Consider the following 15,829-nt stretch of genomic DNA (forward strand, 5'->3'; position numbering starts at 1 on the left):
TCTAGCCATTCTGAGAGCTTTTCTGTCATTGAACCTATCCCTGGCACTATGGGACGCATAGGAGGAGGTATTATACCTTTGTGTGTTTTAGGTAATCTGTGCATAATTGGGATAGCAGGGCATTGAACAATGATATACTCTGATTGTTTTTTTGTTAGTACACCACTGTTCAAGCCATCATTTATAACTTTGTCTAGCTTCCTTTGGAACATGCTAGTTGGATTACATGTTGATTTTTTATATGTATCTGTATCTCCTAAGAGCTTTAAAATTTGAGTTTGATACATTTCCCTATCCAATACGGTAATACTGCCCCCCTTATCTGACATTTTGATAACAATATCATTATTATCTTTCAACGATTTTTTTGCCATATTGAGAGCTTTAGAGATGTTATAGTCCCTTTTACAGTGCTTTGTATTTTCGGACAATAGTTGGAGATCTTTTTCGATTGCCCATTGGAACCTGTCCATGGAATCGGTCCTGGATGTCAAAGGATAAAAGCTCGGATTTACACCAGTATTCCTCATCATATAGCTCAAAGGGCACTAGGACATCTTTTACACAGACACAGCACCTACAGTTACGAGCTACAATCCTTCATACTCGAAGTCCTAACATTTCTTATGACTCATAACTTTTTCAAATTCGATGGTATATTTTATTTGCAACTCAAAGGAGTATCAATGGGAGCTAAGTTCTCCCCTTCTCTGGCAAACCTCGTTATGGCATGGTGGGAGGAACTCTTTATTTTCTCCAGTATTAATCCTTTTGGCAGATCCATTAATTGGTATTCAAGATACATAGATGACCTGCTATTTATATGGCAAGGAAATGCATCTGATATCCCTAATTTCATACTTTTCATGAATGATAATCAATTAAATTAAAAATTTACCCATTTGGTACAAAAAAATACAATCTAGTTTCTAGATCTAGAATTGACAGGCCAAGTAGGAGAAATAATCAACACCAAAACCTACCGCAAACCCATCTCAGGAAATACCATCCTGCATGCAACAAGTAGCCACCCAAAACAAACGATATCATCAATTCCTGTAGGTGAGATGTATCGGGCAAAAAGAAACTGCAGTAATGATATCAATTATAGGGTGGAACAACAACAAATTCAAAGGAGACTACGAAAGAGAGGGTACCCAGAGTGGACCCTAAAAAGAGCATCCTCCATCGTAGAAAATAAACCTAGAGATTCACTACCAGAGCCAAAATGCAACAAAGATACCATTCGAAATACACCAACTTTGGTGTTACAATATAGTACTCAGTTTAATGCAATTAAGAAAATTGTTCAGAAAAATGTAGTCATCCTTATGGAAGATGATATTTTATCAGATATCCTTAAGGATGGATGCCAAATAGTATCAAGAAAAGCCCCGTCTTTGGGTGACGTTCTATCTCCCTCTGTCTTCTCTTCTAACATATCAAAACCTACTTGGCTTCATTATGCAGGTTTTTTTAGATGCGGCTCACATCCTTGTAAAGTTTGCTCATATGTCAAACCTACTAAAATCTTCAAAGATTCAGACAATACAACCAGCTTTACAATTCAAAATCACATTAATTGTAATAGTGAAGCACTAATATACATCATAGAGTGCAATGTATGCAATCTTATGTATATTGGATGTACTAGCCGCAAATTCAAAGTGAGAATACTAGAACATCTGGGTTACATAAAGAACCCCAATATTGCAAACATTTCCAATGTTGCAAGACATTTTATAACCCATCATAACAGATCCACCACAAGCCTAAAATGTTATGCCATAGAAAAAGTCAGAATGCCAACCAGAGGGGGAAATATCAAACATAAAATTCTATCACGAGAAGCCTACTGGATTTTCACCCTAAAAACTAGGGTTCCCGGTGGGCTAAATTTAAGAAAAGAACTTATGTTTCATTTTTAATCAAAATAAATGATACAAAATAATCAATTAAATTAGATACCTATTAAACCATTCACCAACAGAGCAGTACTGTAACCTCAATGGTGTTAAAATAGTCACGTTGATTTGTCGGGATATATTTGTCTGTGTATAATATGCCATTTTCAGGATTATAGAATATATAAGAGCAAAGTTAACCTGCCATACTAACCTGTCAGGTATATAATTATATGTACACAATATGTAACTTCCATAGTCATAGAATATATAAGAAGCAAGTCAATTCCCTGTTGATGTACCATTGTTATAATTCCGAATAGCAATAATTTATTCCAGTTCAGACCTTATCTTAAATTGTTCAAAAAATTTATTTTTTAGCCTATTACAGTTATCTTTTAAAATTCTTGATGTGAGGTTTATATCCGACAGTCCCATAAATACAAGTCAAATGTTTTCATTCTATATACCAACATAGACCACAACTTAACTATTTTTGTATTCTTTACTATCATGGACAGCAATTTCAACAACCATATTGCAAATATGATATTTACTATGAAATAAGGTATAATTCATTAGCGACGTTCTGTTTCAGCACCACTCTGCTGGACAGCTCCACTACGCTGGATACTTCTCATTCACAAATAGTCTAAGTCAGTTGTGCGCCCTCTTGTGTCTAAAAATCATTATGTTGGACAGCATCACCTTGCTGAATCAATGTTAATTATCACCTGTAGACAACCGGATATAAACATCTTCTAGGTAGTTTGTTACTCAGGGAAAAGAAAGCCATGAGGAAGGACGTGTAGAGCGTCTGAAACGCGTAGGCACCTATCTACCTATCTCTAAACACCACACTCGGGATTCATCTTGTTTTAAATATCCCAATAAAATTGGAACCATGTTCTATTTTAAATGATTGCGCTGGATCCTCTACTTTTGTTCGTTTTTCTCTGTCTCCCATGTACTAGCACTGCTTAATTCCTGTACTGTTTTCATATTTCTTTACAGCCGCTTTGTGATCTCGCATCCCCTGTACTCACACAGACACTGATGCTGCCTGTGTCTGCTCTCTTAAGTTGAGCAGAGAGAGGGAACAGACACTACAAAAGCAAAATGGGAGGAAATGTTTAATGAAGACTATTTATAAAGTTGTTTCATTTAGCATTTAGGATGCAAATGAACAATAAAGAAAATCAGGGAATATGTGTCCATGGTTTTTAATCTTTTATGTCATAAAGGTGCCAGGCTGTTCTCATTAAATATCATGACTGGACCAGCACAACAGAGAAGTTCTGTTACAATGATACTGTTTCAGCAGGGAATTGGGGACCTGACTTTGGGTGAAATCTTACGTGGCAGATTTGTTGCAGAAAATCTGAAAATCAGTTTAAGCCATCTGAATGAGTTTATTTTGGCGGCAAGCACATGAATTTCTACAAGCCCCATTCACATGAAAGCGCCAACAAATCTGCCGCGAGTGAATATACTCTTTATTTCTTTTCAGCTGAACTCAATCTTGGCCTGCTTACATGCCTTCAAATATACTTCATTACACTGACTTTATTACATCAAAACTGATGTCTTCACCTTTTGAAATACAAACAAGTAATTTCTCCCATCTTCTTACCTTGAGTGCTGCTTGTATTTAAGAGTGTGTTTAATGTTCCATAAAGCCAGTCTGTAGGGCTTCCACCTGCGATGAGCTGAGGTATGAATACAAGAAGTTGTCTCAACCTTTTAAGTGCCAATGAGATTGTCTGTTCGTTCTCTAGGCAGTGAGGGTCTATGCCCTGCAATAGTAACACCAAGTCTTGAGCAGTATGAGGAGGCCAATTTGGGGACACAGAAGCAGTTAAAGGAACTCCCATAGCAGATTCTGGATATCCAATGAGACCTTCATAGCATAACATGAAATAACATAGATAATAAAGGATTTCATCTCAAATCAACAAATTAATTTGCATGCAAATATTAGACTTTTCAGCATAGTATGTGCCTACAGTATATGGGGCAGATCTAACAATACTGTCGCTGGAATTGATTTGGCACTATGCAACAACGGATAGGTAAGTAAATCTGCCCAATATGTGTAAGAAGCTCCTTTGTCATATAAGAAGCAACCAGTATTATACATGGCATAAGGTAGATGTCACCCATGTTACCGATTTTACATTGGGGCCCAGGAGCTTTACGTTACACCTGTGCCTTCTACTTTTGGTTTCCAGTATGGTTGATTTATTTGTACAAAAAAGTGAAGGGGAAGGAAGGTGTAGAGTGTTTTTGAGTTTAGAAGAATTTTTACTTATGTTGTGTTTATACAGCTATGCTACTTAATTTTGTAAACCCACTGTTGCGAGGTGATAACCAACTGGAGTCGGAGTTACGGCTGCTAAAGTAGGAGCCAGTCACATTCTCAACGTAACAGACCAAGCATGATGATGAACAGGTAGAAGTCAACATTTCTACCTTAAGGGCTTGTCCACACGTAGCGGAATTGCTACGTTTTTTCCGTCCAGAATAGCAGATGGAAAAACGCAGCAGAATATAGTAGCAGCAAAGTGGATGAGATTGAACAAATCTCATCCACACGCTGCGTAAATACTGAGCGGAAAAAAAGCTCAGAAATGTACCTGCGGTGTGGAATTTTATTCCACAGCATCTCAATTGTATTTGCGTAATCGCTGCATATTTGCTGCAGATTTTCCCCATTGAATTCAATGGGGAGGTAAAACCTGTAACAAATAGCAGTTTTTGGTTATTTGCGGCGGGTTCGCAGAAAATCCACCACAAAAAACGCAGCTCTGAATAAAAAAAACCACTATACTTACATAGGAATGTGTGCTTCTTCCTCCATGCCGGCCTCCTGGGCTGATGCTTCATCCCGTGTGACCGCCGCTGCAGCCAATCACAGGCTGCAGCGGTCTCCTGGGATGAGACGTCATCCCAGGAGGCCGGCCAGCTAGAAGGCCGGTTAATGCAGCAGTTTTCCGCAGCTGACATTCCGGCCAAAAAACTGCACCACAGTTTGGTGTGCTTTTTCGTCCATCATTTCCTGCGGCACACAGGGCGGATACGCTGCGTGCTTTTACGCAGCGTATCTGCCCTGTGTGAACACAGCCTAAGAAGATATATTTATCAGCACTGGGCATCATACAATTTGCCATTTCAATACCAGCACCAAAGCTAAAAACCATGCAAGCACGCAAAACATGATTATCATAAAAACAGGACATTTTGTTTAAGACACAGATTATTCAATTTTAATACGGAAAAATATTTTATACTAACTGATGATTCTGTGAAATTTGTGTTTACTTCCTGCTCATATTTTGCTCTATGTTTGAACATAGCAGCTAAACAACATATTCTTACCTATAAAAAGTCCCAGGAGAAGTAGGGACCCCACATGCTCCATTGATGTTTCAGCGATTTCCTTTATAAATAGAAAATTGTATAATTAGCGGAACATTCAACAGGTTGTTAAAAGAATTTGCCTTTGAACGTTAACAAGAGTAAGTGGCCTACTCACGGCTGCTTTCAGAAATGTTGTGGCCCCATACAATAAAATTACTAGGGCCCTCTGATTAGGCCAGAAGCAGGCCATATACATAATATATACAGTTAGGTTCAGAATTATTTGGACAGTGACACAAGTTTTGGAATTTTAGCTGTTTACCAAAACATATTGAATATCCAGTTATATAATCAATATGGGCTTGAAGTGCCGACTCTCAGCATTAATTTGAGGGTATTCAGATCCTAAATTGAAGGAGGGTTTAGGAATTACAACTCTTTAATGTGTAGCTGCCTCTTTTTCAAGGGACCAAAGGTAGTTGGACAATTATCTCAAAAGCTATTTAATGGGCTGCATGGGCTATTCCCTCGTTAATCCATCATCAATTAAGCAGGTAAAAGGTCTGGCGTTGATTCCAGGTGTGGCATTTGCATTTGGAAACTGTTGCTGTGAACCCACAACATGAGGTCAAAGGGGCTCTCAATGCAAGTGAAACCGACCATCGCTAGGCTGAAAATAAATTAAGAAATCCATCAGAGAGATAGCACAAATGTTAGGAGTGGCCAAATCAAGAGTTTGGTACATTCTTGAAAAAAAAAAAGCACACTGGTGATTTTGTGAACTCCAAAAGGCCTGGACGTCCACGGAAGACAACAGTGGTGGATGATCGCAGAACCTTTTCCATGGTGAAGAAAAACCCCTTCACAACATCTACCCAAGTGAAGAACACTCTCCTGGAAGTAGGTGTATCAGTATCTAAGTCTACCATAAAGAGAAGACTTCATGAGAGCAACTACAGAGGGTTCACCACAAGGTGCAAACCATTAATCAGGCTCAAAAATAGAAAGTCCAGATTAGACTTTGCCAAACAACATGTAAAGAAGCAGCCCAGTTCTGGAACAGCATTCTTTGGAAAGATGGAACTAAGACCAACCTGTACCAGAATGATGGGAGGAAGAAAGTATGGAGAAGGATTGGAACGGCTCATGATCCAAAGCACACCACATCCTCTATAAAACATGGTGGGGGCAGTGTGATGGCATGGGCATGCATGGCTGCCAATGTCACTGGGTCACTAGTGTTTATTGATGATGTGACTGAAGACAGAAGCAGCCGGATGAATTCTGAAGTATTCAGGGATTTACTTTCTGCTCAGATTCAACCAAATGCAGCAAGGTTGATTGGACGTCGCTTCACAGTACAGATGCACAATGACACAGAACATACTGCGAAAGCAACCGAGGAGTTTTTAAGGCAAAGAAGTGGAATATTCTGCAACGGCCAAATCAATCACCAGATCTCAACCTGATCGAGCTGCATTTCACTTGCTTAAGACTAAACTTAAAGAGGCTCTGTCACCAGATTTTGCAACCCCTATCTGCTATTGCAGCAGATAGGCGCTGCAATGTAGATTACAGTAACGTTTTTATTTTTAAAAAATGAGCATTTTTGGCCAAGTTATGACCATTTTTGTAGTTATGCAAATGAGGCTTGCAAAAGTCCAAGTGGGTGTGTTTAAAAGTAAAAGTCCAAGTGGGCGTGTATTATGTGCGTACATCGGGGCGTTTTTAATACTTTCACTAGCTGGGCGTTCTGATGAGAAGTATCATCCACTTCTCTTCAGAACGCCCAGCTTCTGGCAGTGCAGATCTGTGACGTCACTCACAGGTCCTGCATCCTGTCAGACGAGCGAGGACACCGGCACCAGAGGCTACAGTTGATTCTGCAGCAGCATCAGCGTTTGCAGGTAAGTAGCTACATCGACTTACCTGCTAACGCCGATGCTGCTGCAGAATCAACTGAAGCCTCTGGTGCCGGTGTCCTCGCTCGTCTGACAGGATGCAGGACCTGTGAGTGACGTCACAGCGTGATCTCTCGAGAACACGGCTGTGTCTGCACTGCCAGAAGCTGGGCGTTCTGAAGAGAAGTGGATGATACTTCTCATCAGAACGCCCAGCTAGTAAAAGTATTAAAAACGCCCCGATGTACGCACATAATACACGCCCACTTGGACTTTTACTTTTAAACACACCCACTTGGACTTTTGCAAGCCTCATTTGCATAACTACAAAAATGGTCATAACTTGGCCAAAAATGCTCGTTTTTTAAAAATAAAAACATTACTGTAATCTACATTGCAGCGCCTATCTGCTGCAATAGCAGATAGGGGTTGCAAAATCTGGTGACAGAGCCTCTTTAAGGCAGAAAGACCCACAAACAAGCAACAACTGAAGACCGCTGCAGTAAAGGCCTGGCAAAGCATCACAAAGGAGGAAACCCAGCGTTTGGTGATGTCCATGGGTTCCAGACTTCAGGCAGTCATTGCCTGCAAAGGATTCTCTACAAAGTATTTAAAAAAACATTTTATTTATGCTAAGGTTAATTTCTCCAATTACTTTTGAGCCCCTGAAATGAGGAGGCTGTGTAGAAAAATGGTTGCAATTCCTAAACGTTTCACAGGATATTTTTGTTCAACCCCTTGAATTAAACCTGGAAGTCTACACTTCAATTGCATCTCAGTTGTTTCATTGCAAATCCAATGTGGTGGCATGCAGAGCCCAAATCATGAAGATTGTGTCACTGTCCAAATAATTCTGGACCTAACTGTACATAGCTATCAGTCGAGATGGGGTGGGCTCAAGGTATCCTGCTGCTGTGCATCGCTGAGATCCGACTATTGCCGCTGATTTTGGGTTATGTGACCTGACCCATCCATCAGTGGCCATCAGAGGCATAGTTAGGGGTTTTGCACAGAAGAGTGAAATATATCTGAGTGGGCCCCAATCCAGTGGGCCTCCCACACAGTATAATGCCCCCTTAGTGGCCTTTACACAGTATAATGCCCCTATAGCAGCCCCTACACAGTACAATGCCCCTTATGCGCCTCCTCACACTGTATAAGGTTCCTATAGTGCCTTCCCACTCAATATAATGTCCCGAAATGTGCCCCATCACAGTATAATGCCCCCATAGCTGCCCGCACACAGGATAATGCCTCCATTGGTTCCCCCCTACAAAGTATAATGCCGTCGTAGCCACCCCCACACAGGATAAAGCCCTTATAGCTGTCCCCACACCAGATAATGCCCCTGTAGTGCCTCCCCACACAGTATAATGCCCCCATAGCTGCGCCCACACAGGATAATGCCTCTATAGCTGCCCCCACACAGTATAATGCCCCCATAGCTGCCCCACACAGGATAATGCCCCTATAGCTGTCCCCACACAGGATAATGCCCCTATAATGCCTAACTACACAGTATAATTCCGTTATAGTGCCTCCCCACACAGTATATTGCCCCTATAGTGCCCCCCACAAAGTATAATGCCCCTATAGTCCCTCCCCACACAGTATAATGCCCCTATAGTGCCTCCCCACACAGTATAATGCCCCATAGCTGCCCCCACACAGTATAATGCCCCTACAGCTGCCCCAAAATGCATATTGCCCCTTAGCTGCCCCCACACAGTATAATGCCCCTATAGCTGCCCAATACCATATATTGCCTCTTTGCTGTCCCAACGCAGTATAATGCTTCTATAGCTGCCCCATACAGTATATTGCCCCATAGCTTCCCCCACACAGTATGCTTCTATAGTTGCCCCATACAGTATATTGCCCCATTGCTGCCCCCACACAGTATAATGCCCCCATATCTTCCCCCACACAGTAGAATGTCTCAATAGCTGCCCCTTACAGTATATTGCCCCATTGCTGCCATCACACAGTAGTATGCCCCTATAGTTGCCCCATACAGTATATTGCCCCTTAGCTCCCCCACACAGTGCAATACTTCTACAGCTGCCACATTCAGTATATTGCCCCATTGCTGCCCCCACACAGTATAATGCCACTATAGCTGCCCCATACATTATATTGCCCCATTGCTTCCCCCACACAATATAATGCCCCGATTCAGTATATTTCCTCATAGCAGTCCCCCCATACCCGGTATAATGCCCCCATATTGCCTAGTAAAAAAAAAGAAAATAATAATTACTTACATATCCCCGTTTCCACAACGAGTGGAGAAGATCCCTCAGTCCGCCGGTCTGTGCAGTGTGTGGCTTGGCACAGACAGGTACTGTGACGTCACTACAATGAGTCTGTCTGTGCTGAGCCACTGACGGCATTGTGAATTCTGGTGCAAGGAGCCGTCAGCTCCTTGCTCCAGCATTGAATTCAACTGTATCTGTGTCCTGAGGACACAGATACAGTAGAAACCGGGACATTGGTGCGTATCTTACGACCCACAGTTTGGGAAACACTGGTATAGGGTATATTCACACATGCCGGTATCTACCAGTAGTGTGCCATGCAGACAAGTTGCAGTCTATAGGAATATACTGATCTGAGTCATGCCATGTAAAAGGAGTAGAGAGGGTAGGAAACAAAGGGGTTAAAAAATCTATAACAAAACAGACTATGCGCACAGTCTAGGCAATCCAATCCTCTGTGAGCAAAAAGCAGCAAAAAGATAGTTTACTACAATGTATCAGTCTGGAGACCAGGCTGTTTAGCTCACATGCATTGCCTAGATTGGATAGAATTGTATACAGTTCTTATTTCAAAGCAGGATTAGGTAAATACAACCTGTGAATGTTAACAAGAGTGTTCTCATTCACTGACAGCAAACAAATATCTTAAATATTTTGAATAATTCAAGAATAAAGTATATTAGAAAGCTGTAGAACTTTTTATTTATGTAGTGATTAAGCTTTATTTATATAAACCACAAGGGTCCCTTCTTAGAGCAGTGCTGGTTGTACTGCCCTGATTGGCCACTGAGCATATTTACCATACAAGTAGACCACACCACTGCTGTGGGGCCTGTGATACTCAACTTCCCTTCACTTCTCTTCTGTTAAATGATAAAATGTTGCTTACCTGCTGGCACCACTAGAGGGAGCTTAATGCATACAGTTGGGGTTAAAATAAATAAATAAATAATTTTTTTGTGGGGTGAGCTGTAGTTTCTATTGGTACCACCATTTTGGAGTACTTGAGGCTTTTTTATCACTTTTTATTCTATTTTATGTGGGAGATGAAGTGGCCAAAAAACAGCCATTCTGGCATCTTATGATGTATTTATTTTTTACGGCATACACTGTACTGGTTAAATAATATTATATTGTAATAGTTTGGACTTTTACAGACACGGCTATTCCAGTTATCATTTTTTTTTACATTGCGCTTGCGGAAAATGGGAAATTATGTGTTTTTAAACGTTAACATTTTTTATTTATATATTAAAAAAAACTTTATTTAACTTTTTTAGTAGTAACCCTAGGGGACTGGAACCAGCAATCCAAGGAGTACAAAGATGGCATATTTGGGGCCTTCATTAGGCCCCCAAGCTGACATGCCAACCATGCCACCCCGTGATCGCGTCACATGGGGGCTGATGCAGTATTACAGGGGGCCGTCCTTCTTTTTTATAACCGCTTAGATTCCACGGTCGCTTTTGACCATGGCATCAAAGGGGTTAATCGAGCAGGATTCTGCTCGTTACATTGAAATGTCGGCTGTTACAGCCAACACGCTCACTCTATGGAGCGGGCTCAGGCCGTGAGCTTGCTCTATTCTCCCCCACCCGACCTCTGCCAAGCTTGGTGGTTGTCAGGAAGGGGATATATCAATATATATAAATTTATGTTTTTATATATATATATATATATATATATATATATATATGAAGTGAGCTCCCTCTAGTGGTGCCTGCAGGTAAACATTTTATCGTTTATGTATATTATGTTGTACACATTATTTTTTAACTGGTTCCCGACCACCGGCTGTATATAAACATCTGGCGGTTGGGGTCCTTATAATCCGCGCCATAGTGTATTTACGCCGCAGGTTTTAGCTGGATGCCTGAGCGATCGGCAAAAACCGTCTCGCGGTAAAAAGAAGCATCATGCCCTATCTTCGGGCGTTTATGCCTCTGACCTCCCATTGACATCGTAATTTGCAGCATTTTTTAGCATTCAATGCCGCGAAAAACGCCTTGAAAATCGTGGCAAACGGCGTGCAGGCAGGTCAAAATCTGCCTCAAAATCCCAAAAGGAATTTTGAAGCAGAATTTTTCTCCCGCGTAAAACTCTGCGTGAACAGGGCCCAAGAGGACTGGTTTCCCCTGTAACTGGGGCTGTACAGCAGCCCCAGTTACAGTGGAAAAACATGGTGTAAAGAAAAAAAAAGTCCCCCAAAGGTCTTTTTTGATCTTTGAGGGACAGACCATGATAATAAAAAATAAAGGTAAAATATAGTGCAAAACAAATTAATAATAAATACATATAAAATACCCACTCAAACCCCCCTGCAAATCATTTTCGTAACACCAGCCCTTACCCAATTACCCTAAAATAGACATGTAAAATATCAAAATTTACAGTAGACAATGATGATCATAAATAAAAGTTCTATTTTTAGTGTAAAACTATATTATTACTAATAAAAATTTGCTGAAATGTAAAAAAGCATATTTTTTTCACTATAATTTTCAAACTTTAAGCCTAGAAATTCTAAAATAGCAAAAAGGACATGTATATAAATGATAACAAAAACAGTCCGCATTGTCTACGAAAGAAAACATCGCAAAAATCACGTCGCTAGCCCAACAAATAAAAAAGTTATAGCCGTTTAACTAACGCATGCCAAAAATTGCTAAACGATGCCTGGCCCTGAAGGCTCAAAATAGCCCGGTCCTGAACCGGTTAAAGAATGGGACCCTATGGGATATGTATGCCACTGTAGGCCTATACAGTGGCGTTCTGTTGAAGGTATATATTGGGAAATATCCCTGAAGTCCAGCTCCAATAGAAGGCTCAAGCGCAGTGTGAATAGAACCAAACTGATGTACTCTGGAGATTTGTGAAATAGCTGCTTTTTAGCATAGTACAAAAAAGCGGAAGTGACTTCAGAAGTAAACATCTGAAATGGGGATAGAAATAACTCATCAAAACATAGGGCTGCAATGGAAATGTAGCTTTATATGCTGGACATATAAATGAATGGTCATCCATGTAAAGCATGTATCGTCTGGATCCACGGGAAACGCACTTTGGGAATGTTCAGATGTGGGGGACTTAATGTGGATTTTCGTTGCGGATTCGGCACCGAAAATCTTCAGCAAGTTTACAGTAGAATGTTAATAAATGGAGTTTTACAAAACACCATTCACACATAGCAGGTTTTCATGCTGCAGATTGTGAGGGCATGCTGTGAATTTTCAAATCTGCAGCATGTCTATTATTTAGCAGATTTGCAGTGGTATTAATTGCGACAAAACAATCTGCAGATTATGCCGTAAATTTGCGTCTACATTCAGCCTTACAGAGTGGCTCTCTGGCTCATAGAGGAGACTGCTGACAGGGGGGTTATGATGTCCCTATGCTCTAAAAAGCCTATAAACAGGTCTTGTTTTATTACATCAGATACATTTATTGATAGGTCATAACATAAATGTCTGGGGGGGGGGGGGGTCACAGTGACCAGACACCTTTGGCTCCAGTTGGCTGTATTTGGCTTCACTTAGGAGACACAAGGTTGGCCTATTACAGTCCATGGGCTGACCTTGTCTTGTCTCCCGCAGTATGCCCAATAGGGGCTAAGGGCATTAAGCTTAGAAGGTTTTAGCGGTGGTCCCACCAAATATTTCTGGTGTAAAATGAACACATTTAATGTATACTGTAAGTCCCACACAGCCTTGGCGCTATTGTTTTATCAATAATTGAAATGCTTTTCATGACAATCAATAATAAGTTAACACAATTGCAAGAAGCAAGAAAATATTGATACGCAATCACTATATCCACTTAGCTAGGCATAACTCAGGATAAGTCAAATGTATGCAAGCCATGTCACTTTTAATGTATCTCTTTTATATAACCGTCAATACTTAGGACCCAACTACTGACACCAAGGCTACATTCAGACGAGCGTAGCTAGCCTCAGACGTGAAAAACTACAATTTTTCCCATCTGAGGTGCACCCGTGCTGGACGCGTTGTCACGGATCCCCCATAGACTATAGTCTATAGGGGGATGCGTGACATGCAGGAAAATAGGACTTGTCCTATTTTTTCACGGACCCTTCACACGCTCCGTTGAAACAACGGTGGTGTGATTGGCCCCATTGAAATACATGACTCCGTATGACGGCCGTTGTTTTACACCGACAAGATACACGCTCGTCTGAATGAGCCCTAAGTGAGCAATAACTACAGATAATTCTATATCCCCCTGAGGAAGCACTACGTGGCGAAACGCGCGTCGGGGTCTATGCTGCGGAGCGGACACCTCTCATTTCACACTACTCTATTCCATCTATGGGTAAGTCTGCGTCTTAGTGATTTTGTTTGATTTAATTACCATCCAGTACGATATACATTGCACCCTTCTCTATTCAAAACTAGTTATCTATGGAGACATTGTTCTCCCTTTCTTACCTTTGAGTAAAGGTGTATTATTGGTATATTTAACTGTGAATCTGATACTCATTCTAACATGTATGCAGCTACCTTTGGTCCATAGGTAGTCATAACACTTGGTGCGGTCTCCGCCCGCTTCACTAGAGTTCTCTTTGTGCTATTTTAATATGTACATTGTTGGTATAATAAAGATTTAACTTTTTATATTATATACATTGGCGTTAAAGGCTCTCATTTGTCTCTTTATGGTATGGAGATAATTCTGAGTGCTGGGTACTCACCGTCTCCCAGGACAGCCTAGACGCATGCCTTAGATCTAGACCCCCCGGATGATGTAGTTCTGTGCCATAACATCCTGTATTAGATCCTGAAGGTTCAGTAGCAGAAATATCTCTGGTCTATCTGCAAATATCTGTGTTTGTCTGTTGTGACACTTCACCATTCCAGGATCATAAATAATAAATCTTTTGAAATGCCACGGAGAGATGACACCTAAAAGTTGTAGCAATCCCCCAGCTCATATTGACCATGACCATTGACAGGTCGGGTTACCAGATTACATGAAGGATTATATCACTTCAAAAGGAAATGCTGTCTTGTAGAATTGCAGTACTAGTCCGGGTTAGTAATGGTAACATTTCAAAAAAATGATAATGTTCCTTTTGGAGTAGCTCACTTGACAAGCAAGAAAGATCCAAGATTTAGATTAGGAAACTCTGATTGGGAACGTTTATTTCCCAATATGTTCTGCCAGAGAAGTACTTTAATTTTGCCAGTTTAGTGATGGGCATCAAGGCAGCCTCTATCAGCATTTCATTGACATCAGTGTTCTAATTGTGATATATAGAGGTCAGCAACACAGTAAATTCCATGGTTAATTATCAGATTATTCCTACTTTGTAAAGGGAACGATTCTGATAATAACATTATGCTATGGAATAGCGGGTTAGAGTGATCCCCTTAGGGCAATTCCTACTTGTTAGAAGGGTCTCTTGACAATAATCAGATTACAAAGTGTCCGCCTGCTGGGATCTCATGTGTGCAGAAACCTGGCAGTAATTGTTCAATCTTCCTGCAGCGCTCTCACAGGTGAAATGAAGCATTACACAATGTCTATTCATATCAATGGGCTGTCTGTGTAATACAGGACAGGTCCTCCAGAGCGAGGGACACTTTTTGTAACTGCTCTCCACTCTGGCCAAGAGATGAGGATCCTATTAAATCAGAATTCCCCAATAGAGTATATGAAAATGGGTTTTTCTAAACTGAAAAACTTCTTTAGGCCCTGTTCACATGGAGTTTTTTTTTGCAGGCAGAAAAAAATCTGCCTCAGGATTCCTTCAGGAATTTTGAGGCAGATTTTTAACTGCATGCGGATTTTTCTGCAGTTTTCGCCCATGGCCATTGAAACTAATGCAAGGACCGCGGGCAAGAAACGCCACGAAAAAAGCTCGGAAATTAGCGCAGTGGATTTTTTTTACCTCCTACTGATTCAATGGGAGGTCAGAATTGGAAACCGTGGCAAAAAAGGACATGCCACTTTCTTTCCCCGCGAGCGGCCACCAGGTGGCCGTGAGAAAAAATGCCTCTGCCTCTCATTGAAATCAATAGGAGGCGATTTTGGCCATTTTTGGCGCTGATTCTGACGCGGTTTCTGCTTAAGGCTATGTTCACACGGAGTATTTTGGGGGAGGAATATCTGCCTCAAAATTCCGTTTGGAACTTTGAGGCAGATATTCCTCTCCCTGCACGCCGATTTTCGCGGCAATTATCACGCCGTTTTTCGCCCGCGGCCATTGAGCGCCGCGGGTATAAAACAGCGAGATATACGCTTTCTCCTGCCTCCCATTGAAGTCAATGGGAGGTCCGAGGCGGAAGCGCCGGAAGATAGGGCATGTCGCTTCTTTTTCCCGCGAGGCAGTTTTACTGCTCGCGGGAAAAAGACGCCGACGCCTCCCATTGAAATCAATGGGAGG

At 41.2% G+C, this 15,829-nt stretch overlaps 1 protein-coding gene across 8 annotated transcripts in view; it reads right to left on the reverse strand.

The window, feature by feature from the left end:
- LOC142749875 (uncharacterized) overlaps positions 1-15,829 on the reverse strand; it is a 142,921-nt gene that overhangs the window by 38,966 nt on the left and 88,126 nt on the right. For all 8 annotated transcript variants that reach the window (XM_075858417.1, XM_075858413.1, XM_075858416.1 and 5 more), the window contains 2 exons: positions 5,283-5,343; positions 3,538-3,804 (listed from right to left, as the gene is read on the reverse strand). In XM_075858417.1, coding sequence (XP_075714532.1) covers positions 3,538-3,804; positions 5,283-5,343 — 328 coding nt within the window. The remainder of the gene's footprint in view (positions 1-3,537; positions 3,805-5,282; positions 5,344-15,829) is intronic.

The sequence above is a fragment of the Rhinoderma darwinii genome, chromosome 3 (assembly GCF_050947455.1).
Source record: "Rhinoderma darwinii isolate aRhiDar2 chromosome 3, aRhiDar2.hap1, whole genome shotgun sequence".
NCBI classification, from domain to species: Eukaryota; Metazoa; Chordata; class Amphibia; order Anura; family Rhinodermatidae; genus Rhinoderma; species Rhinoderma darwinii.